At 46.7% G+C, this 25,324-nt stretch overlaps 1 protein-coding gene across 3 annotated transcripts; it reads left to right on the forward strand.

Moving 5' to 3' along the window:
* The first annotated feature begins 676 nt into the window (after positions 1–676).
* Positions 677–24,696, forward strand: LOC115174674 (lysine-specific demethylase 3B). 3 transcript variants are annotated; one of them, XM_029733449.1, is made up of 24 exons: positions 677–1,255; positions 9,479–9,655; positions 10,803–10,916; positions 11,020–11,125; positions 11,393–11,517; positions 11,672–11,737; positions 11,871–12,587; positions 12,710–14,066; positions 14,361–14,568; positions 14,812–15,026; positions 15,121–15,273; positions 15,815–15,922; positions 16,256–16,383; positions 16,497–16,821; positions 16,970–17,241; positions 17,503–17,769; positions 18,018–18,189; positions 18,290–18,511; positions 18,718–18,837; positions 21,182–21,205; positions 22,592–22,731; positions 23,047–23,223; positions 23,455–23,589; positions 23,825–24,696. In XM_029733449.1, exons 1-24 carry the CDS (start codon positions 1,043–1,045, stop codon positions 23,903–23,905), a joined length of 5,622 nt encoding a protein of 1,873 aa, XP_029589309.1. In that variant the 5' UTR covers positions 677–1,042; the 3' UTR covers positions 23,906–24,696. The 3 variants fall into 3 exon arrangements, with proteins under 3 accessions (XP_029589309.1, XP_029589315.1, XP_029589324.1); XM_029733455.1 differs by having other exon boundaries at positions 16,500–16,821; XM_029733464.1 differs by lacking the exon at positions 21,182–21,205.
* Positions 24,697–25,324: the final 628 nt, after the last annotated feature.

The following is a 25,324-nucleotide window of genomic DNA, read 5'->3' on the forward strand; positions in this document are numbered from 1 at the left end:
CCTAGTGGTTAACATAGGGACACGTGAATTTGCGACTGGATGACAATCTCAATGTTTTTCAATCAATGTAGTCAAGCTCAATCAATGTAATGCAAGAGCCAAAGTGTGCAAAGTAATCACTGTCAAACAGGACATGGAAATAAAATATAAAAGGTGAAGGAAGAAAATGTATGCTTTACCAGAGTGTACATAAGAGGTGCTTCACGGTAGTACTAGAACTAGCTCTATGGTTTGTTCTGGTCTCACAGATTTATGGGGCCCCTAAATTATGACGTCAGCAGACGTGGAGGTCCATTCAGCTCAGTGAATTAATACAGAGTTTCAAAGTCATATAATCTCCAACCGGTATGATTAAAATCCAACACTAAAATGCATGCGGTAGACTGTGAACAAAATTGTTAGATACCGTTTGTGGGCGAAGGAGAGCATATGGGGAAGAATTGGGGAAGAATACTGCTACTAAATGATGTGTGTATCTGCTTTGTGCTGAGTATACAGCATATCTGTGGTGTCCGAGAAAAAGTAGTTTTGCGCAACCACCCCAAAAAAATGGTTTCCATTTAGGCCAACTGTATTTTTTTAAGATATCCAGACACTGGTATTTGGCATTCCAGATTGAACGGGTTCTGTGTAGTACACCGGTAAGCCAGCATAAGTCGCTGTTGTAATTCACACGCTCGCTAGCTCTCTCCGCAGTGGAGCCTTGTAGCTAGTACGAGGAGGAGTGTGTTTGATTTTTGCAATTGCAAGCCTCAATGGCGGATAGAGCGGGATAGCGGCTTTGCGGACAATAACATCTCGGTACTTCTCTATTTGTGGCGTGACTTGGTCCGCCGTATTTTCCCGTGCATCCTACGGAAGAGGGGACTCCGGTGCATGCAGCAAAGTTGCGGTAGTTGAGGTTAAAATCTGTCACTTATTTTAGGCCGATTTTAACCTGGCTAACTGGCTGGCTAGCTAACGTTAGCTAAGTGCATCGGAGTTCCCAACAGAAATATAGGCGAAGGAAGTTGCTCCTGCAATTCACAGTGGCTAGCTAAATATGGGAGACTCTCTTGAACTGATTGGGAAGCGACTTCTACTGCTCCTCAACGATGGCCGGTCCGCAGCCGGATCCGAAGCGGAACAGGCCGCCTGGACTCGTGACTGGCTCCGGGGGACCGTCCGGGCGGTCAGCGTCATAGGGTTGGCCAGCCCAGGGGTAGAGGTGAGCGGAGGAGAGGCGACAACAACAACAGCAGCTGCGGGGCTGACGGTCAGTGTTTTCATGTGAATAAAAACAACTAACGTTAGTTAGCTAACAAGCTAAACGCATGATTTAACTAGCTAGCTGCGTATTTAACGAATCTGAAAAGAGAAAGCATACAAATAATTAATGGTCTGTTGTTTATGCTTAAATTATATTATCCAACTAACACATTATGAATAGCGAAAGCTAGCCAATCGTGCCGCTGTGTTGCGCTTGCCAGATAGCCACTGTACCCATAATTTAGCCCGGGGATTTTGGGCCTTCGACAGATTTTAACTTAGTTAGCTTGCTAGCCAACTTTAGCGTAGTCTCCAGAATGAAATTCATGTGCAATAGGCATAGCCTCATTAAAATGTGAACGTCGGTGTATTAGATTTGCTTGCCTCAAATGACCGAATGTAGATACTGATGGTGATACAGCTAACGTGAGGCCTACATAGTTAGGTGTAATTTGTTGCCTGTATTATATTCAACGTCATGATACCAAGTGCATATTTTTCATTCTTAAGTCATTTTTCGTTATTGCGTGACCCCATATGTGTTCCTATCATTTCATTGATCAATGTGGAGGATATAGCTAGAATATTCTGCAGTTGAGAATAAAAATACATCTGAAAAGGCTGTCTGACTTGATGATGCAGCCTATGATTGATTACAAGGCATGCCAACATCCAGAACTAGAATTACAGAGGTTAAATAATGTCAGGTGTCTTTTTTGTTGTTGTACCAAATGCAATTGCCAAATCCAGATTTTTAGAAAGGCACAGGTGTTGGTTGGAGTAGTTTATTCAGATTATTCAGCTTTCAAGGAAGTCTCCAGGACCATTTTTGGGAAGTAGGCTTTTTAACTACTGCAGATAGTAACTACAGACACCGCTTAGTGCTCTCCTGTTCTTGTTTCTATTGGGAGGAGACATGTTACTGTATGTAAATATGTCTGTATGGTTTTGCATGGACTATGTGCTGATCATCATAATGTCTATATGCAATGTCATCTGGGCAGGTTGTCTGGTCTTGGTAGGAGGGCATTCTTCAAATCACAGCACTTGTTTCACCTCTCACAGAACCACACCGTTCAAATTCACAAGGCTGTCCAAGTTGGGCTTATATGCTGAGTGAGTCAGCAAGTTTCACATTTAAAATGGACTTCTGCTGACAAATATCTTGCCCCTGCCTTGAGACCTAGAGTAGAGCATGTGCCCATGTAAATGCAATCCATTGTTATGCTGAGTATGTTTACATGCACGCTAATAATTTGATATTAAACTGATTATGGCTGTAGGCCGAGTATGGCATTAGTCATATTAACACCTTACTCTGCTTATCTTAATCGGTGTACTAAGGTCAGAATTGAAGTAAGCATACGCCGATTAAACCACCTGCGCAGAACACCAATCTTTAGAATAAATAGGGCATTTAAATGCCTTAATCCAAGTTACCGTGGAGTATTTTCTCTGCACGTTCTAGCACAAGCAGCGCAAGCTTCCTTCTTTTGTGCGAGTGATGCGAGTTCGGATAAACTCAAAGTATTTATCTTAGTTTGTATGTCAAAACTATTTCTATGTTTTTGAACTCAATCAAATAGACTTCACAAAAATAACACGGTCTGTGGTAGAACGTTTATTTGGATGGCGATTTTCTGCTTTTATCAAAGTCAGATCAAGTAGCCTGATAACCTCCCTCAATATCAACAAAACGAAAGAGCTTATTGTGGACTACAGGAGACCGAAGAGGGAGCGTGCCCCCATCCTCATCGACCATGGCTGCAGTGGATAGGGTCAAAAGCTTCAAGTTCCACATCCCTCAGGACCTGAAATGGTCTTGCCACACCGACATTGTGGTGAAGAAGGTGCAACAGAGTTTCTACCACCTTAAATGGCTGAAAGAATTTGCCATGCTTCCCATCCGGAACAGTTCATGGATATATTATGCCAACGTTTTTGGTCTTAGGCAAGTTTTTTTTTTGGGCTGTTCTTGCTCATTTTTCTCTCGAGGCAAGCCAAAGTCGGAAGCCGACATCTTTTTATTTCTTTTTTGTTTAACCTTCATTTAACCAGGTATGGCAGTTGAGAACAAGTTCTCATTTACAACTGCGACCTGGCCAAGATAAAGCAAAGCAGTGCGACACAAACAACAACACAGTTACACATGGAATAAACAAACGTATAGTCAATAACAGAAAAAATCTGTATACAGTGTGTGCAAATGAGGTAAGATTAAGGAGGTAAGGCAATAAATAGGCCGTAGTGGCGAAGTAATTACAGTATAGCAATTAAACACTGGAATGGTAGATGTGCAAGTAGAGATACTGGGGTGCAAAGGAGCAAAAAAAATACATTTGCAATATGAGGATGACGTAGTTGGATGGGCTATGTACAGGTGCAATGATCTGTGAGCTGCTCTGATGCTTAAAGCTAGTGAGGGAGATATGAGTCTCCAGCTTCAGTGATTTTTTTTTTTTTTGTTGTTGCAATTTGTTCCAGTCATTGGCGGCAGAGAACTGGAAGGAAAGGCGGCCATTTATTTATTTATTTTATTTTTATTTCACCTTTATTTAACCAGGTAGGCAAGTTGAGAACAAGTTCTCATTTACAATTGCGACCTGGCCAAGATAAAGCAAAGCAGTTCGACAACATACAAAAACACAGAGTTACACATGGAGTAAAACAACATACAATCAATGATGCAGTAGAAAAAAATAAGACTATATACAATGTGAGCAAATGATGTGAGATAAGGGAGGTAAAGGCAAAAAAATGCCATGGTGGCCATAGTAGGAATTGGCCAGTGAAATATACATGCTGGAGGGTGGGTGCTGCTATGGTGACCAGTGAGCTGAGATAAGGCGAGGCTTTACCTAGCAAATACTTGTAGATGACCTGGAGCCAGGGTGTTTGGCAACGAATATGAAGTGAGGGCCAGCCAACGAGAGCATACAGTGGTGGGAAGTATATGGGGCTACGCCCCTTTCGTCTGGGATTGGTCGACAGTAGGGATTCTTCAATGAGGTGTGTGTTCTAATTCAATGAGAGACGACTCGTTTTCATGCATATTTTTTTTACATGAGAAATACTGCACCAAACATCTTAGTTAGATGTAAAATTGCGCGACTAAGGTCTCCTCTGGAAAAACATCAAAATTAATGGCAGATTTCTTGTGTTGTCTTAGATTAATTCAGATTTTTGAAGAAGTGTATTCTGGCTACATCGTCTCAAGTTGGACAAAGTACTATTGCTGCTTTTTTCTAGTTTCTCAATTGAAGGTCTTTTTAGGGAGTATGCGAGCACACTCGTTCGGGTTCGCCTAGCCAAGTTCAGCTAGGCGCCAGCCGAACTAAAGTATGCTGACGCCTTAAGACCCTCGCAAAGTTCAACAGATGCACCATTGAGAGCATTCTGCTGGGCTGCATCACCGCCAGGTACGGCAACTGCTCCGCCCTCAACCACATGGCTCTCCAGAGGGTGTTGTAGACAGCCCAACATATCACTGGGGTCACGCTGCCTGCCCTCCATGACATTGACTGCACCTGGTGACTAAGGCCAAGAAGATCATCAAGGACCTCAGTCACCCGAGCCCACGACTGTTCCCTCGGCTGCCGTCCAACAGACGGAGACGGTATGGGTGCATCAAAGCCAAGACCGAGAGACTAAACAGCTTCTATTACCAGGCCATCAGACAGTTGAACAGCCATCACTAGCTGTCAACCAGGCAACGCACACTCACTCACACAACACACACACCTCATGAACACACACACACACAGCCAATGCTGCTGTCCCATGTTATAGAGACATTGAACTGGTTTCACACGGTGTATTTTAAATAATGTATCCCTGACAGTCTATTCTAATATTTCTGTTACTGTACATTTGTATTTTAGTTACTGTTTATACACACCGGTTATTTATTTATACTGGATTCGTGATCTAGCTCACTAATATATCTACTGGTGTACATACAATTTTTAGTTTGTCTTGTGTAAATTCCCCCGGGCTACATATACAGTTCATTCGGAAAGTATTCAGACCCCTTGTCTTTTTTCACATTTTGTTACTTTACAAACTTATTATAACATTTATTTAATAAAATGATTTGCTCATCAATCTACACACAATACCCCATAATGACAAAGTGAAAACAGGTTTTTAGAAATAAAGTAAAAACAGAAATACCTTATTTGCCTATTCAGACCCTTTGCTATGAGACTCGAAATTGAGCTCAGGTGCATCCTGTTTCCATTGATCATCCTTGAGATGTTTCTACAACTTTTTTGGAGTCCACCTGTGGTAAATTCAATTGATTGGACATGATTTCGAAAGGCACACACCTGTCTATATAAGGTCCCACAGTTGACAGTGCATGTCAGAGCAAAAACCAAGCCATGAGGATGAAGGAATTGTCCGTAGAGCTCCGAGACGACAGGATTGTGTCGAGGCACAGATCTGGGGAAGGGTACCAAAAAATTCTGCCGCATTGAATGTTCCCAAGAACACGGTGGCCTCCATCATTCTTAAATGGAAGAAGTTTGGAACCACTAAGACTCTTCCTAGAGCTGGCTGCCCGGACAAACTGAGCAATCGGGTGAGAAGGGCCTTGGTCAGGGAGGTGACCAAGAACCCGATGGGCACTCTGACAGAGTTCCTCTGTGGAGATGGGAGAACCTTCCAGAAGGACAACCATCTCTGCAGCACTCGCCAATCAGGACTTTATGGTAGAGTGGCCATATTTACATTTAAGTCATTTAGCAGATGCTCTTATCCAGAGCCACTCCTCAGTAAAAGGCACAAGGACCTAAAGGACAAGATTCTCTGGTCTGAATAAACCTAGATTGAACTCTCTGGCCTGAATTCCAAGTGTCACGTCTGGAGGATACCTGGCACCGTCCCTATAGTGAAGCATGGTTGTGGCAGCATCATGCTGTGATGTTTTTCAGCGGCAGGGACTGGGAGACTAGTCAGGATAGAGGGTAAGGTGAACGGAGCAAAGTACAGAGAGATCCTTGATGAAAATCTGCTCCAGAGCGCTCAGGACCTCCGACTGGGTCGAAGGTTCACCTTCCAACAGGACAACGACCTTAAGCACATAGCCACTCCTGCGTTTTCTTGGCTTCGGGACAAGTCTCTGAATGTCCTTGAGGGGCCAGCCAAAGCCCGGACGGGAACCCGATCGAACATCTCCGGAGAGACCTGAAAATAGCTGTGCAGCGACGATCCCCATCCAACCTGACAGAGCTTGAGAGCATCTGCAGAGATACAGTACCAGTCACAAGTTTGGACACCTACTCATTGCAGGGTTTTTATTTTGACTATTTTCTACATTTGTAGAATACTAGTGAAGACATTAACTATGAAATAACACACATGGAATCATGTAGTAACCAAAAAGTGTTAAACAAATCAAAATGTATTTGAGATTCTTCAAAGTAGCCACACATTGCCTTGATGACAGCTTTGCACACTCTTGGCGTTCTCTCAACCAGCTTTGAGGTAGTCACCTGAAATGCATCTCAATTAACAGGTGTGCCTTGTTTAATTTGTGGTATTTCTTTCCTTAATGCGTTTGATCCATTCAGTTGTGTTGTGACAAGGTAGGGGTGGTATACAGAAGATAGCCCTATTTGGTAAAAGACCAAGTCCATATTATGGCAAGAATAGCTCAAAATAAGCAAAGAGAAATGACAGTCCATCATTACTTTACGACATGAAGGTAAGTCAATCTGTAAAATATCAAGAACTTTGAAAGTTTCTTCAAGTGCAGTCGCAAAAACCATCAAGGGCTGTGATGAAACTGGCTCTCATGAGGACCGCCACAGGAAAGGAAGACCCAGAGTTACCTCTTCTGCAGAGGATAAGTACATTAGTTAACTGTACCTCATATTGCAGCCCAAATAAATGCTTCACAGAGTTCAAGTAACAGACACATCTCAACATCAACTGTTCAGAGGAGACTGCGTGAATCAGGCCTTTATGGTCGAATTGCTGTAAAGAAACCACTACTAAAGGGCAGCAATAAGAAGAGACTTGCTTGGACCAAGAAACACGAGCAATGGACGTTAGACCTGTGGAAATCTGTCCTTTGGTCTTTGTCCAAATTTGAGATTTTTGGTTCCAACCGCCGTGTCTTTGTGAGATGCAGAGTAGGTGAACGGATGATCTCCGCATGTGTGGTTCCCACCGTGAAGCATGGAGGTGTGATGGTGCTTTGCTGGTGACACTGTTAGGGATTTATTTAGAATTCAAGGCACACTTAACCAGCATGGCTACCACTGCATTCTGCAGCGATACAACATCCAATCTGGTTTGGGCTTAGTGGAACTATCATTTGTTTTTAAACAGAACAATGACCCTAAACCCACCACCAGGGTGTGTAAGGCCTATTTGACCATGAAGGAGAGTGATGGATTGCTTTATCAGATGACCTGGCCTCCACAATCACCTGACCTCAACCCAAGATGGTTTAGGATGAGTTGGACTGCAGAGTGAAGGAAAAGCAGCCAACAAGTGCTCAGCATATATGGGAACTCCAAGACTGTTGGAAAAGCATTCCTCATGATGCTGGTTGAGAGAATGCCAGTTGTGGGCAAAGCTGTCATCAAGGCAAAGGGTGGCTACTTTTGAAGAATCTAAGATGTATTTTGATTTGTTAAGCTTTTTTTGTTGTTGGTTACTGCATGATTCCATGTGTTATTTCATAGTTTTGATGTCTTCACTATTCTACACTAGAAAATAGTAAAAATAAAAACTCCTTTGAATGTCTTGCTGTGTCAACTTTTGACTGGTACTGTAGAAATTAGCAAAAATGTCTAAACCCCTGTTTTTGCTTTGTCATTATGGGGTATTGTATGTAGATGAGGGGGGGGAAACAGTTTAATCAATTTTAGAATAAGGCTGTAACGTTACAGAATGCGGACAAAGTCGGGGTCTGAATACTTTCCAAATGCACTATATATAGATAGCATTTTGATACTGCTACAGTGCTATTTGGGCTGTTCATTCTTGATTACTTGCTGTTTTTGTTGAAAGATTTTTCTTTACATTTTAATTGTTTGACTTGACTGCATTGTTAGGAGCTAGTAACATAAGCATTTCGCTGCACTGCTATAACGCTGCTATACGCAACCAATAAACTTTGATTTGGTTTCAGATGTGTCCATGTAAACAGGATTATTAGAGAGAATTGTTCTTGCAAAGCATCTAAATGTTTAAATCAAACTATTATATTAGTCTGACTATTCACAATCGCATTGTGGGCATTTAACCGTACTCACTGTAATCCTCTCATCAATAATGTCGCACTAGGCTACTTATTGACAATGAGGGGTAAATGAGAAAGTGAGACCGGTTTTGAATTGTCTTGCCTATTTCTAATAATTGACTGCTCTTCCCGAGAGATGGCGCCTTGCCCAGACTTTGAGGTGTAGACATGCTGTGTTTGAGTCACTAGTGCTGCTCGGGCTCTGCTGACAGTGTATGATGCTACATTTACATTACATTTACATTTAAGTCATTTAGCAGACGCTCTTATCCAGAGCGACTTACAAATTGGTGCATTCACCTATAATATCCAGTAGAACAACCACTTTACAATAGTGCATCTAAATCTTTTAAGGGGGGGGGGTTAGAAGGATTACTTTATCCTATCCCAGGTATTCCTTAAAGAGGTGGGGTTTCAGGTGTCTCCGGAAGGTGGTGATTGACTCCGCTGTCCTGGCATCGTGAGGGAGCTTGTTCCACCATTGGGGTGCCAGAGCAGCGAACAGTTTTGACTGGGCTGAGCGGGAACTGTGCTTCCTCAGAGGTAGGGAGGCGAGCAGGCCAGAGGTGGATGAACGCAGTGCCCTTGTTTGGGTGTAGGGCCTGATCAGAGCCTGAAGGTACGGAGGTGCCGTTCCCCTCACAGCTCCGTAGGCAAGCACCATGGTCTTGTAGCGGATGCGAGCTTCAACTGGAAGCCAGTGGAGAGAGCGGAGGAGCGGGGTGACGTGAGAGAACTTGGGAAGGTTGAACACCAGACGGGCTACCAAGGCCTGTCCTGCTGACTCTGTCTGTAGCCTGTCGGTGGCTGCTCTTCTTCCATCAGCCCAATGTTGTCAGGGTTTTGTCTTACCTCTGTTCTTTTGAAAATATAGTCTTCACATGGCACTGAGCCTAAGTTAATATAGCTAGTCTTACAGAAATGGCACCACTCTCCCATCATCTTTCCCCTCCATTCCTTTCCCCCGTCCTGTAGGTGTTTGTGGAGTTTGAGGACTGTGCGTGGCGCAGGCGGTCATGGGTACAGGTGTACGGGGAGGAGGTGAGAGCTGTACTGGTCGAGTCCTCCATCGTCTGGGCTAACCGCAGCAGCGACCCCAACCAGAACCACCCTGCAGCTGGAGGAACCCCTGGGATAGCCTGGCCTGCCCTGGTGAGGAGCCACCTCCTCTGGCTTAGGGTTTACCAAATCATGTTTTGACTGTAACACTCAATCCTCTCCTCTCTGACCCTGCAGAAGTTTCACAATTCTGTTGTAGCCCTGAACTACCTCCCCTGATTCATCAATTCATCAAAGCTCTGGGATAGTTAAAATACATGGAACCACAGCTAAGCAACTGATCTGGACCAGTTGCCAACAGCATGATGGGGGGGGGGGTCACCTACAAAACACATCTATTGGGGGAGACTATTAGGTCATGGGCTGTAAAATGGGGTTAAAGTCCTGGTAGCAGATAATGGACCATAACAGATATTTATGTAGTTGGTGCTGTATATTAACTAATATACATTGGTTCCGAAGTGGGATTGTTTCCTGAAGTAAGAGTTGATTTGGAGAACCTCAAACCTAACTTTTAGAACAACATAATATTATAACGATTCGTTTTAGTATTTGTAATTTGGGAATGTTTTCTTGGGGGGCTCTAAGCTACTATTATATGCCTGTCTGGCATGGAGAAATAGGGACTACTCTCTCTCTTAAGGTTAGTTCAGAGGGTGCATGTATGATGTATGTACTCTCCTCTCACACTCCCTGGCTCTCACACTCCCTGAAGTGAGGCCAGGCCAGCTTGTGGAAATGCAATTGTCCCAGCAAGGGATGTCTGGAGGACCTGTTACCATTACGTAAGATGCCCACACGCAGCAACCTGCTGCTGCTCTCAGTAGAAAAACAGCTCAACGGGCTCCCTCACGCTTTGCCAGAGGATAAGATTAGAGATCATTCTCCAGCCACTCCACCAATTAACAGAGGCAGCTGGTAGCCTAGTGGTTAGAGCATTGGACTAGTAAACGGAAGGTTGCAAGATCGAATCCCCGAGCTGACAAGGTAAAAATCTGTCGTTCTGCCCCTGAACAGTTAACCCACTGTTCCTAGGCTGTCAATGAAAATAAGTATTTGTTCTTATCTGACTTGTCTAGTTAAATAAAGGTGGGGAAAAAAGGATCGGAAGTGTGAGAGGAGAGTGCATACATCATACATGCACCCTCTGAACTAACCTTAAGAGAGTGTAGTACCTATTTCTCCACGTCGTTCAGAGTTAGTGGTTCTTTTCCTAACGATGTTCCTCTTCGTCCGCCAGGCGTTCCGGTCTCTAGTGGACCGTGTGGGTTTGGGTTCCCTGGTCCCTGTGGAGTTCTTCGGGAGCAGAACCCTCGACTTCCTCCCTGACGGGAATTCACTCCAGAGATTTGAGGTGGGTTTACTCAAGGTTGTGTGTGTCAACTTTCATTTGAAGTGTGTGTGTGTGTGTGTGGTATCTCTCTGTGAATGTCTGTGTATTTTGTCTTGCTCTGTAGGTAGAGAAAGACGTGGGGCACGCCCTCCTGCTGGAGCAGCCATCTCTGCAGGCTGCTGTGTCCAGTTGGCACAGTGACTTTGAGCTGCAGGAGATCCTCAGGAAGGGTGAGTCTTTCTTAGACTTATCTCTGGAATGAATGGAAACCTATTGTAGTGTGTACGGCGCGCTTTGACTTTCCTCCTGCCTTTTTATTGCTCGCCCATGTTTTCCTACACTGCAGTTGTCAATAGTGGCCTTTTCTAGCATCTACTTCTCAAACCTCTTCTCTTACCCTCATCTCTTCTCACTTTTCACTCCCTCCATAATATCCTTCTGGCGCGCTACTCTACGGGTCTTTGAGCCTTGTCCTGTTGGTTGTGTTGTCTCTCCAGGCTCCTACACAATCCAGGGCAGGAGGGTTCAGGTTTACCAGTGTGAGTTTGACGAGCACTGGGCCCTGGGCCTGGTCTCTCGGCACGACCCCAACTCACACATCATGGAGATCACCATGGACCAGGTACACACACACACACACACACACACACACACACACACACACACACACACACACAACCACTGCCTGGATGTGCTTTCGTAGTACCTTTTGGATGTTACGTAATACGGAGGAGGTGTTGACAGCTGTTAGCTAAGTGTTTATTATTGTGTTCTAGGGAGAGGAGACCCAGGTGGTGGATCCTCGGGTAATGCACATAATACTAGCTGAAGATCACTTTGAGGTAAGTTGGATAAAGTATACAGTTCCTCCCTTCTTTCTTTTGTTTCCAAAATACTTGTGCGGTTGTTGGTCGAGTTGTTTGAGTTTGCATTTACCTCATCCTTTTTACTTTGCTCCTTTTTCTCCTCGGTCAGAACGGGAAGGATGCTCGGCGGAGGAAGGACAGCGACGGCGTGAAGGGCGAGAGCGGCCGTAGACGGAGGACATCGTCGGAAGACGAGGAGGACGTGACTCTGAAGCGTTTTAAGGGGGCGGGAGAGGGAGCAGCGGAGGGACAGAACGGGAGCGGCTCCACCAAGGGGATGGTGACGTGGGGTGCGGAGGTAGCAACCGGAGGAGAAGACGGAGTGGGTGGAGGAGGCAGAGTGAACAGCACTACCAACAATAACAGCAGTTCCTCTGAAGTCACACAAGGTCACGCCACCCCGAACAGCATTTCCTCCCAAATGGACCAATCAAAAGCTCTGCCGCGGTACCCCAAGGAAAACGGACGCTCCCTCTCCACACAGGACAGACAGGGGTCTGCCGACTCCACCACTACAGTCACCCCCACCCCACCCCCCCTCAAACCAGCCCCCTCCCCATTTTCCAACACTTCCTTCCCCTCTCTGGGCCAGATGCCCAGCCTTGTCCCTGGAGCTCCGGCCGCCAAGCCTTCCCCAGCAGTCCCGACCCCAGAGAGCGAGGAGCCATCCCAGTCTAACTACCCCAAGACGGCTGCCCTGGTGTCCCCCGGCCCGGTGACCATCTCGTCCCCATCGCAGGGCAGTGCCCCCAGCGTGGCCCTCTCTGCCCCCCTGTGCTTCAGCCCCAAACCCACCGCCTGGACAGGACCACCCAACCAGACAGAGGTGAATTAGTAAAACTTAACGTGACTTTGCTCTTAACCTGTGTTGTAACACTGTAATTACTTAGTAACTACTAACTATAATTGTTCTCACTAATATGCTATTTCCTTATCCTGCTTCTTTAGGGCTCTAAGCCCATCCTGGCTGCGGCTGGATTCCGGCTGCCCCAGTCCAAGCCTGCTGGTGCTTCTGTGTTCGGAGAGGTAAGCTCCCAGACCAACGGTTCCTCCAACACAGCGTCAGTCTCCCAGGACACCCCCGGACCCTTTGGCTTTTCCTTCAGAGGCGCCAAGAACAACGAAGCCCAACCGCAGCATCAAGACCAGAACTTATTCTTCCAGTGTATGAGTCAGAAGACTGGCCAGAACCCTGGTGGTTCTAATGAGAACCAGACTTCAGGCCTGGGTCAGAGCCAGGCTAAAGACACCAACTACTTCACAGCAGTGTCAGAGAGCTTGAGTAAGGAGCCTCCTAGCCTGTTCATGCCCTCCGCCTCCACAGAGGGACTCAAAAAGACTGTTCTGGCCCCCGCTTCAACTGGCCTGTTTGGCTCAGCTACAGCTCATCTCAAAGAGCAGTCGAAAGTGCCTGAGACCCAGCTGGCAGGCAACGGAGTGCTCAACAAGCCTTTCGGAGGAGACAAACTCTCGTCTTCCTTCAGCGGCGGCTCTGGGGGGGTGAGGAGCTCTGTTCTGGGAATGGCTGCTATCGGCACCCCCCTGGCTCCGGCCTCTGGATCTCTGGGTGGTGCTAACAGGAGTGGCGCTAACGGTGGCGCGGTGGGTGGCTTCAGCACCAAGACAGACAGCCACCAGAACCTGTTCCTCCAGGGCTCCAAGGAGCCTTCCAACCCCTTCCTGGCATATGGGGAGAAGCTCTCCCACAGCCCCTTTAGCGGCAAACCATCCCCTCTGGAGCCTGAGACCCTGGGCCCTGCCTCCGCCTCGGAAAGCAAACCCAACCTATTTACAATGGCCGAGCCGCCCAAGGGCATCCTGTCTTCCCCCTTCGCCTCCCTCTCAGGCGCCGCTGCCTCCAGTTCTTCCTCCCCAGCCCCAGGACCTGCCTTCATACAGAGGCCCCAGTCTGATGCCCCCTCCAAGCCCAGGGAGGGCGCCTCCACAGGGGAACAGGGCTCCTCAGCTGAAGGTGGGTCTCTGGATGACCGGCCCAGCTCCACCTCGGGTTACCCCATGTTTGGGAGCGCTGTCCCTGGGGGGAGTGGTGAGGATGCGCCCATGCCATTTGACCAGGGCCAGGCCCAGAAGTTTGCCCTGGAGGAGCGAGGCCAGGTATCTAAACGGGACTCTGACTCCAGCGATAACAGCGACCTGTCAGACCTGAGTGAGACTGAGGAGGGGCTGGAGAGAGGGCAGGCCCCTGGGGGCCTCCCGGGGCCCATCAAGGAGGGAGCCATGTTGCTGCAGAAGGGTAAAGGCCCAGGGGTGGCCAAGAGCCGGCCACGCAACAAGCCCTTCAAAGGTAAGACCCGGAGCCTCCGGATAGGGCTCTGATAATAAAGTATTCCTACAGTACGTCAATGCGTTCCTTAATCATTTGTAACATGTCATTCGTCAATGTTGAGGCAAGTCAGATTGTGGTCAGGGTCATGAAACGTTAACAAGATTGATGGTAAAGAAAAGTTTCTGACCAACTCTTCCCTAATGATTCCGTTACCCTTTCCTACACTCTTTGATAAATAGGTTATCATTGCGTTGTTTTGTATCGCTTCATAATTTAATTCTAACCCTTCGGCCTTTCCTTTTTTTTCTCCAGTGGGCCAGTCAGTGCTGAAGGACGTGACTAAGGTGCGTCGTCTGAAGCAGTCGGGAGAGTCGTTCCTGCAGGACGGCTCCTGTATCAACGTGGCGCCCCACCTCCACAAGTGTCGCGAGTGTCGCATGGAGCGCTACAGGAAGTACCGGGAGCAGGAGCCTGACGACGACGACCCCAATGTGGCCTGCCGCTTCTTCCATTTTCGCAGGTACCGTCTGTGTGCGTGTCTGTGTACCAAAGACTGTGTGTTTTCCTGTGTGTGCGTGTCCAAGCACTGTGTGTGTGTGTGTGTGAGGAATGGCTGTGGTGTGTATCCTCTTACAAGGAATGCGACAACGAATATCGGTCATTTCATCAACCTCAATTACAATCCAACGTGTTCTACTCTCATCTAAAACATACGTCCTGCACTCCTCTGTCCTCCAACCTCTGACCTTTGCCTCCTAACCAGGCTGGCGTTCACGCGTAAGGGCATCCTGCGTGTGGAGGGCTTCCTGAGCCCTCAGCAGAGCGACGCCATGGCCATGGGGCTGTGGCTACCCTCGCCGTCCGTACAGGAGGGCCTGGACCTGGACACCTCCAAGTACATCCTGGCCAACGTGGGAGACCAGTTCTGTCAGCTCGTCATGTCTGAGAAGGAGGCCATGATGATGGTCGAGCCTCACCGTGAGTGCTCTTGGGTCCTGCATCCAAAATGGCACCCTATTCCCTTAACAGTGCAATACTTTTGACCAGGGCCCAATATGTCTGTGTCCTACAGAGAAAGTGGCGTGGAAGCGGGCGGTGCGCGGCGTCAGGGAGATGTGTGATGTGTGTGAGACCACTCTCTTCAACATCCACTGGGTCTGCAGGAAGTGTGGCTTCGGGGTGTGTCTGGACTGCTACCGGCAACGGAGGAACCGCCCTCTGGAGGGTGAGAGTCATAGAATTCCATATAGAATCTAGAGAACATACAGAATGTGTGAGACTCAACTAGGGTGGCAAAATTCCGGTCACTTTCCTGAAATTCTCCGGTTTTCCACATATCCTGGATGGAAGGTTCCTGGAATTCCAAGGGAATAAGCAGGAAATCTGAGAATATTCCAACTAGGATTTCTGAAATACTGGGGAATGTTGGGGAAGTTACTGGAATTTTGACACCTTAGACTCAACAGAAAGGGATGGGCTGGGGTAACGCTGAGGGGGCCCTGTCCATTTCACCAGCAGTGTTTGCCTGTAGTGGTCTTTCAGTGATGTTTGTTTTTGTTTTGAAGTAGTAAAGATTTAGCTGCTGCTAATTGTTAAGAAGGAATCCGTATAAGATGTACTTTATTGTCCATTAACCTACAGGGAATTGACATTTTGTATTTATAAACAACCCAACCCCCCTGTATACCCAGAGTGGCTGGAAGCAATGGGTCAGCTGCAGTGCAGAGCCACTTTTATAAATGACCCTTTCTGTTTTTGTCTCTCAGAGGTGGACGAGGGGCCTGATGACGAGGTGTTCTCCTGGTTGAAGTGTGTCAAAGGCCAGAGACACGAGCCCCAGAGCCTCATGCCCACACAGATCATACCTGGAACAGGTAACATGGAGCAGAATACCTATAGAAGCCTAGGGCCCAAATGGACCCCTAAGCACTTGTGGATATTAGTGAGGATTTGACAGTTGTAAGCAATATGTTAACAGCTCCACCTTGCCCTCTAATAGGCTAAGTAGAAGTTTCACCACATTCCTTACACCAATCAAATCCTCATATAGGACTGGGCCTAGAACTGGGGCCTGGAGTCTTTCCTGCTCATGTCACATGGTCCGGACAAACTCCCAGCCCTAACTATATCGTCCAATTATTATGTTGTGTATCTCCATAAGAGTTGTCCCATATTGACATTTCTCTCTCCTCTCCTCTCTCCCTCAGCTCTCTATAACATAGGGGATATGGTGCACTCAGCCCGGGGCAAATGGGGCATCAAGGCAAACTGCCCCTGCACCAGCCGGCACCACAGGCCCCTAGTGCGCCATAGCGCCCCCAACGGCATCTCACAGGTACTGCACCACCCCCTTTTTTTACCATCCACGCATGGTTTTCACTTGTTTTACATATTGCCTGTCAAGGGCTTCATTAGAATGCAGTAAGATGTTCCTTATTTCTGTCCCAGCAGTCTGCAGTGTCCTCCAGCATGGGGAGCAGTGGTAGTGGACCAATCACAGGTGGTGGGGGGCCAGCGGGTTCAACCACTCCTAAACCCGAGGGGGGGGAGACAACAGTGGTCAAAACACAGCCTACATCCAGCACAACGTCATCCGAGGCGGCAGGAGGAGGTGTTGATACTAACTCCACCAACAGTACCAGTGCCCCCCCTAACTCTGCCCAGACCGCCACCCCCAAGGACCCCCGCCCTTCCACGGGTGAGGGCAACTCCACCGCCCTGCACTGGCTGGCAGACCTGGCCACTCAGAAAGCCAAGGTGGAGGACACTAAAGGTAAGGGCCAGGAGAATATCATCTCTTTCACTTCATCTTCTTGTCTTGATCCGAACTCATATTATTCTCAATGATAGTCTCTAAATGTATCGTACATGTGTTTTAGATTACACCATCTCTAACCATCGTCTCCTCTCCACGCCTCTAGACTCTGGGTCGCTGCGCTCGGCGATGGGCCGGGACACGCGTTCTCCCTTCGGCCTTGACTCGTTCAGCGCCCTGTCCAAGCCTTCGTCCTCCTCCTCTTCCTCCTCCAGTCCTAAACTGTTCAACAGCCTGCTGCTGGGCTCCAGCAACACCCAGCCCAAACCAGAGGGCTCCAGCCTCCGAGACCTGCTCAACTCTGGCCCCGGGAGGCTCCCCCAGGCCCCCGGAGACACTGGAATACCCTTCCCCTCAGTCTTCTCCACCTCAGCCGCCGTGAGTGTCTTTCAGCTTTCCTCAGTTAGCTAGGAGAATTCAGATAATTTCAGAATGCTCAAATGTAGAATGTCACAGAGTGCCCAGATATGGATCCTTCCATAATGCCTAGATACAGGGACATTACAGGGGACCATTCCAGAATTCTTAGATTCTACACAGTTCTAGGTTGTGTCCCAAATGGCACCCTGTTCCCTATATAGTGCACTGCTTTTGACCAGAGCCCTAGACTGCAGGTCTAACCCCTCCTCCCTCTCTCAGGGGGACAAGATGAAGGGCAGCCTGCCTAACTTCCTGGACCATATCATCGCCTCGGTGGTGGAGACCAAGAAGGCGGAGGGCCGTCGTACGGGCGAGGGGGGCAGCGAGCTGGGCGGGGTGGGCCGCAGGGACGGGGTGATGGGCCTCAGCGTGCTGGACCCCCACACCTCCCACTCCTGGCTCTGTGACGGACGCCTGCTCTGCCTGCAGGATCCCTCCAACACCAACAACTGGAAGATCTTCAGAGAGTGCTGGAAACAGGGCCAGGTGAGAGAGACCTCTCTGGAGTAGAAAGGCGATAAATATATAGATTTTTTTTAATACAGATTCTTAATTAAAAAAATATGTGCTCACCGAGAGTAGTACTAAGGCGCTGTGAGTAATATGTAGTAATATGGTGGTGTGGAAGATGGAAATGGACTGAGAGAGTAGTTGGGATGAAGTTTGGAAGAGGGAGATGTGTACTGTGAGAGATGAGGTGATTCTGTTTTGAACTCTTTCCCTCCTCTCTCCAGCCGGTGCTGGTGTCTGGTATCCATAAGCGTCTGAAGGGGGGTCTGTGGCGACCTGAGGCCTTCAGTGAGGAGTTTGGGGACCAGGACGTTGACCTGGTCAACTGTCGGAACTGTGCCATCATTTCTGACGTTAAGGTCCGTGACTTCTGGGACGGCTTCCAGGTCATCTCCAGTAAGTAACGGGATCGTTCATTCAGCCATTCATTTGTTCATTCATCCATTTTATTTGTTCTTTCATTCGTTCATCTCGCCTTATCTCTCTCTCTCCCCAGAGCGTCTGAAGGGTAGTGATGGTCAGCCCATGGTTCTGAAGCTGAAGGACTGGCCTCCCGGAGAAGACTTCAGAGACATGATGCCCACACGGTTTGACGATCTGATGGAGAACCTACCCCTCCCAGAGTACACTAAGCGAGACGGCCGTCTGAACCTGGCCTCCCGCCTGCCTAACTTCTTTGTCAGGCCAGACCTGGGGCCTAAGATGTACAATGCCTACGGTGAGAGAGACAGCAGAGATGGAGAATGTGCAAGATTAGTAATGAGCCCATTTACTCTTTAAAGGGATGTCAATGTCAGTCTCTGATCTCTGTTTCTATCTCCTCCTTTTATATTCTCTTTTTACACCTCTTCCCCCTCTTGACACTTTCCATGCTTCCTTCTCTCACACCTTCCATCTCTCTCTCTCCGTCCCTCCCACTCTCAGGTCTGATCGAGACAGAAGACCGGAGTGTTGGCACTACCAACCTGCACCTGGACGTGTCTGATGCCGTCAACGTCATGGTGTACGTGGGCATTCCCGAGGGAGAGGGGGAACACGTCAAGGGTGAGTAGGACCAACACACACACTCACACAGTGAAGCGGAACTTAATACACACACACACACTCACAGCAACACTGACTCACACAGCTGACTCATTCCAGCGTTGGCGTACGTCACGCTCAACCACGTGTCAAACACAAGGCCCGTGACACATTTCTATCCGGCACGCGCAATGATTTGGGTTTTTAATTCATTTTGGCCCGTTTCCATTCTCTCCGCGCTGCACTACAAGTCCCAGCAAGCACTGCCATTGTCCAGTGCATTGCCACACACAACCACCAACGAGCCAGCCAGTGCGCTGTATCATATTACATTTGCAGCAGCCCAACTGTTTTCCTTAATGGCACTGACCGAAAGTTACAAAATGTTGGAGGCTAAATGTTGATGCCAAGTTTCGCTTCCAACGGGTCATTACTGTACTACAGGAAATGTCATATTTGTTGTCAAAATTATTAGGTAAAGGATTTACATGCTAATATAAATTTATACTAAAGCACACTAGGTCTATAAATTAATCAACAGTTGAATCATCTACTTTATGAAATTACACAGCCTGATGCGCTCGCATCGGTGTGTTCAACGTCAATTGCGCTGCTTTACATGTCTCATTTATAGCGTGTCGGGGATGGAAAGTACACAGACGCGCACATGCCACAAGTCCCAGGCTACTAAAATGTTGTAGCCCGGCTTTGTTTTTTAAAGCTTGACAATGAATAACCAAGAAACTTGCAACAAAACGCCATACCAAGGGGAAACGTGTAGGCCTATTACAGCAACATTTGAGCAGTAGCCTAACTGCAATACATTCCATGCGCACCGTACAGCAATGCCGCTATCAACCGTACTGGTGATCCATGCAGCATCAAACATTTTAAACGTGTTTTAAGTGTAAATGTTACAACAACCTAGTGAACCGACTTACTTTGTTATTTGCAGTTTAAAAAAATATATATACTTTTTGGTTAGGGTCGCAGCATATCTGCAAGCAAAGCAGCAAAGGTTGGACAAATAATATTTATTTAGTTTTATTTGTTAAAATGTTATACAGTATCCTATGTAAGTTTAAGTGGACATTATAAAAGGGCATATTTAAAAAAATAAAACAATTGCCAGTTTGGGTCGCAGTTGTATGCAAGTTTTTTTTTGTAGGTCTGGCCCGCAAATTCCTTTTCTTTTTTTCAATAGGGCCCGTGCGGTAATTGAGTTTGACACCCCTGCACTAAACAATGTAACCTTTAGCACGGCTAGCAATTAGCACAAGTGTGTATTGGCATGGTAGCAATTACAAGTGTCCATTTTAGCACTGAGTGGTATGTTTCAGTAATGCGCTACTCACACTGACATTACCACTTTCCTCCAGCAACACTCATAAAAGATTCCTAGAGGGGTTTTTTTGTAAGGAAAATAAAAGATGGTCCTTGGATCTTTGACCTTGAACAGACATGTTTTCAATTCCATTGAATGCTGCACTGTTTTTCAGTAGTTTTATTATGACAGGTTAAAACACCTTACATCTAAAGCAGAATTTCCCAAACTCTGACCTCGCGACCCCAAGGAGTGCACGTTTAGGTTTTTGCCCTAACACTACACAGCTGATTTAAATGATCAACTCTTGATGATTAGTTGATTATTTGTATCGGCTGTGTAGTGCTAGGGCAAAAACCAAAACATGCACCTCTTTGGGTCCCGAGGACAGAAATGGGGGAGACCCTGGTCTAAAGAGTATATAAATAAAAAAACATTGCAAAATCTTCCAAAAATATGTTAACTGTTAAAACCACATGGGCTCCGAAATGACCCACTCATGTATAATTGGATTTGAAAGGCGCTCCAAAGTTTTTCTATAGGAAAGTCAGTAGGTTCACACAAAGATCGAATACCCTCTACTGTCCCATTCAGCATTTCCAGTTTCTGGAAACTAAGGACAGGAAGCCATTCCTCAGCATTGAGACAGAATAATGGTGTAAATGTTACATTTTAAGCCTGTCTTCAGTCACTCCTATAGACTTTCCTAGGTTTCCCACCCTGCTGTATATTACTAGAGGCCTCTGACTAGAGTAGAACTTTATTCATCCCAACTTGGGACATTGATATATCAACACTAGCATCATCAATGATTAGAAGGACTAAACGAGGATCAATGACATACACATCATAAATGCATATTACCTTAGTAGAGACCCATTTTTAAAAAACGGTAAGAAATGCTGTTTTCTATCCTACTCTGGTGAAACAAGCCCAACGAGGCTAACCCAGCCCCCCTCCCCATGCATCAATGGACAGGACCCTGGAAAGGCCCTTTAATGGGTCTCACATGTTGATTGTGGTAAAATTTCTCGTTCACAGAGACGGATATCGCTGGATGTAAAGGTCTGTGCATTTTTTTAACATCACCTCCTTAGCATGCCTTTTTTTCTTGACTAACTTCTCCCTTCTCTCTCTCTCTCTCCCACTCCCCCATCCTCATGTCCTCTCCCTGTGCGGTTGGGGCCAGAACACTACGGTGGCTCATCCGTCTGTTTGTGGTTTATTTGTGGTCTGAGTGGGGTCTGCCTGCGGTCTTCCCTCTAGTGTAGAGCTGACCTTCAGTAATGCTCTGATAGTCAGTCAGCCAAACTCTGTTTTAAAACCTTTTAACACAACTTTGTTTTTATTTTCATGCTGTTAGATGTTAGTAAGTCTTTCCTTGCATTACGTCTTCTGTTATCTGGGACAGCTGGTGTTCTGGCCTTGACTGTTGGGGAGGGCTAGATGTATGAAGGTGTAGGTACTGTCTGTCTGTATCCCTGCACAGGTTCACTGACTCTTGAGGAGAGAAAAGAGCAGCAACTTGCTAGCTGCCCATCTTTGGAGTCACATTCCCCCCCTGACTGATATCTCTTCCTAGAGGAGAGATGCGGGGGGAGAGATTATAAAATAAACACAGATTACCATGACAAGCATATGTAGCTGTACCGGACTCTATGCCTAACCGAGATCAAAGTCAGAGCAAATGAGCACACACACACACAGTCTCTTCCACACACACATGCAGGCAACTTGATCTATGGCAATCTCGGGATAATTTGTCCAATTGACCGGAATTTGAATAATACATGTAGCTCTGTTAGTGTTGTTTAGTCCTGTTCCTCACTAGCCACCTAAATGTTTACTTGATCAGTAAATGATGAGCAACTCTTGTGTCCCAAATGGTACCCGTTTTGACCAAAGTAGTGTATTGCAGAAGGAATAGGGTACCATTTGGAACCTCTGTTGTGGTTGAACCCATAGCTGCCACCGGCCAACAATGATGTCATAACAGGGAGAGTCCATTTCCCCCTGCCAGCCGAGCGCCCCTCTGATTGTGGATGACTGATGATGAATCAGCACTTCACCTTGGCTTGTGTCTCAAATGATACCCTATTCCTCCTGTTTCTCCTGTAGTGCACTACTTTTGCCTAGGGGCCACACGGTTATGGTCAGAAGACGGTGTACTACATAGGGGAATAGGTAAAGGGTGTCGTTTGAGATGGAGCCTCATGATTCTGACGTAGTGAATGAGCACTTCTATAGATTAGAAGGACTGTAGTGTGTAGTGTTTTCCCTCCTGTATCTACAACTGTAGGATGTGAAGGTGTGCAGTACTTCTGTGCTTTGTGATGTTTAGTGTTGCACTTCTTCTTTCCTACATAATTCCCTTTGAACATGGACTCTATCAGTGACTGACCGGTGCTGGAGTTTGCTCATCCCTGTCTCTCTCTGTGTGTGGTCCCGCAGAGGTGATGAGCACCATCGAGGAGGGTGACGTAGACGAAATGACCAAGAGGAGGGTGTACGAGGCCAAGGAGAAGCCCGGGGCGCTGTGGCACATCTACGCCGCCAAGGACGCCGAGAAGATCCGGGAGCTGCTCCGCAAGGTCAGGGTTCACCATCACCACATTCCTTGAAATGTCAATATGCACATTCATTTTCTTTCAATGCATTATTTCAGGAAAGAATCTACAATGGTGGCTGGACGTCTTTAGTTCTACTTTTTCCCACGATACAATCAGTCTCAAATGGCACCCTATTACCTATATAGGTGTGCTACGTTTGGGCCCATAGGGTTCTGATGAGAAGTAGTGTACTATATAGGTATTAGGGTGCCATTTTGGACGTAGACATTGTCTCTCTGATATACCATACCAAGTTACTATGATTTACCATATCTTCTTATCCTTTGACTGTGGTAGGTGGGTGAGGAGCAGGGCCAGGAGAACCCTCCGGACCACGACCCTATCCACGACCAGAGCTGGTACCTGGATGGGGTGCTGCGCAGGAGGCTGTACGAGGAGTACGGCGTGCAGGGCTGGGCCATCGTACAATTCCTGGGAGATGCTGTCTTCATCCCCGCCGGGGCTCCCCACCAGGTACTAGGGGCAACACTGGACGTACCAGTCGAGGTTTAGAATGAGACTTTTTGTATTGTTTAATGGTTACATAGGGGCATAGCGTACCCTTGTGTTATCCCTTTTTAGCTATATGATGTCTATACTCTTGCTTTTCTTTTCATTCACACACTCTCTCTCTCGCGCCAACTCGCACTCTCAAAAAGACAAATCACACACTCACCTCTTTCTCCTCTCTCATGTGCCCCCAAGGTGCATAACCTGTACAGCTGTATCAAGGTGGCGGAGGACTTTGTGTCTCCTGAGCATGTGAAGCACTGTTTCAGACTGACCCAGGAGTTCAGACACCTGTCCACCACACACTCCAACCACGAGGACAAGCTGCAGGTACACTTCGGCCGCCTCCCAAATGGAAGCCTATTCACTATGTACTGCGCTACTTTTGACCCTGGTCAAAAGTAGAGCACTTAGAACTATGACTCCACTATAGTATAGGCCAATTATTTGAGAGAACGAATAAAAGGATTGAATCGATTGATCAATCAGCTAAACAATCAGTAACATTGTGGTACAATTGTAATTCTGACGGGATTTGATGGGAATTTTGATCTCTGTTCTCTAGGTGAAGAACATCATCTACCATGCCGTAAAGGACGCTGTGGGGACACTGAGGGCCCACGAACCCAAGCTAGCACGCTCTTAGTGCCCGCTAAACACACACACACAAGCTGCAGTTATAGAGTAGAGGTGTCAGTGTCCAGAGAGAGGCACGGTGATGTGCTCACAACTCTCTTATTTTGGGGGGGGGGGTCTATAGTCAGCGCTTGGATGAAGGCAGTACTACATCATCGCTGTTACACGACAAGCTCTACACGTCTTAGTTGTTTTCCAATTCACTTCTGATTAACTCTGTATTTAAGGTCAGTGTGTCCTGTTTGTGTGTGTGGAAGAGAAGGAGAACATGTGACGTGAGGCGGTTCAGCTTCTGTGTAGCGTCTGACTAGATGTGAGCACCGGGCTATGTTTCCTTTTGCGACAACCATTGATATTATTATTCTTCCTTAGAAGAGAGGTTTCACTTGTTTTTAGATATTTTTTGTTGTTGAAGTTTTAATCTTTAGTGGTGGAATTGAGACTTCTGCAAGTAACAAGCATTGAAGTGAACTAGACCAAAGTTTTGTATTTTTAGTTGTCTTATTTTTTATTAAAAGCAAGGACTTCTTAAACATGTTTTCTTTTATATACGCCGGAGGGTAATTCAGAGTATTGGCTTTTTGAATGCTTGACAGAGTGGCTTAGAGAAATGTCTCCATTTATTTGGTCATCTTTGTTGTCCCAAGGTTTGCATGGATGAACTGCAGACTTCAAAACGTTGTAAAAGGATCGCGATTCCAACTGAGCAGAAACTACTGGCTGTTAACAGTGTATCAATATATGTTGATGATCTTAGCAGTCTGTTTGATTTTTCAAAATAAAGTTCACAAAAAAATAAAATGTACTGGTCATTTCAGGTGATTTATACAACTGTTTGTTTATTGTTGTGTATCATTGGACTCAATTGTTGAACAACTGTTACATACACGTTACAATGTGAAGACATGTATCAGGTGCTAAAGATTATGTAAACAATATGTCCATATAACACATCAGCAGGATTTAGCTCATTTAAAAATAAATAAATGTTTGCAGTTCCACTCCACATATGTTTTTGATGGATTGTTACCCATGCTGCAGCGGTATATGTTGTCCGGAGGCAGCGGCTTAGATCGCTACACCACCCTAGGCCACTACACAGTGTTCTTATGCCTCCTGACTCACCTGCATGAGTCTAAATGTGAAAGTGATAACAGCGATAAGGCAGGCAGTCTCTCATTATATCCTTCCACTGAAGTCTATTCCCAGGGAACCAGCCACTACTTAATGGCAAATCTTGTGTGCCTCGCCTGGTTCACCAACTACTTCTCTGATAGAGTTCAGTGTGTCAAATCGGAGGGCCTGTTGTCCGGGCCTCTGGCAGTCTCTATGGGGGTGCCACACGGTTCAATTCTTGGGCCAACTCTTTTCTCTGTATACATCAATGATGTCGCTCTTGCTGCTGGTGAGTCTGATCCATCTCTACGCA

This window comes from Salmo trutta, chromosome 3, assembly GCF_901001165.1.
Source record: "Salmo trutta chromosome 3, fSalTru1.1, whole genome shotgun sequence".
Classification (NCBI taxonomy): domain Eukaryota; kingdom Metazoa; phylum Chordata; class Actinopteri; order Salmoniformes; family Salmonidae; genus Salmo; species Salmo trutta.

Coding starts and splice junctions, on each gene's coding strand:
- LOC115174674 (XM_029733449.1), top strand. CDS start 1,043: ATGGGAGACTCTCTTGAACTGATTGGGAAGCGACTTCTACTGCTCCTC. Junction 17,242..17,502: donor TCTTCTCCACCTCAGCCGCC/GTGAGTGTCTTT, acceptor TCCCTCTCTCAG/GGGGACAAGATGAAGGGCAG. Junction 21,206..22,591: donor GGATATCGCTGGATGTAAAG/GTCTGTGCATTT, acceptor GTGGTCCCGCAG/AGGTGATGAGCACCATCGAG.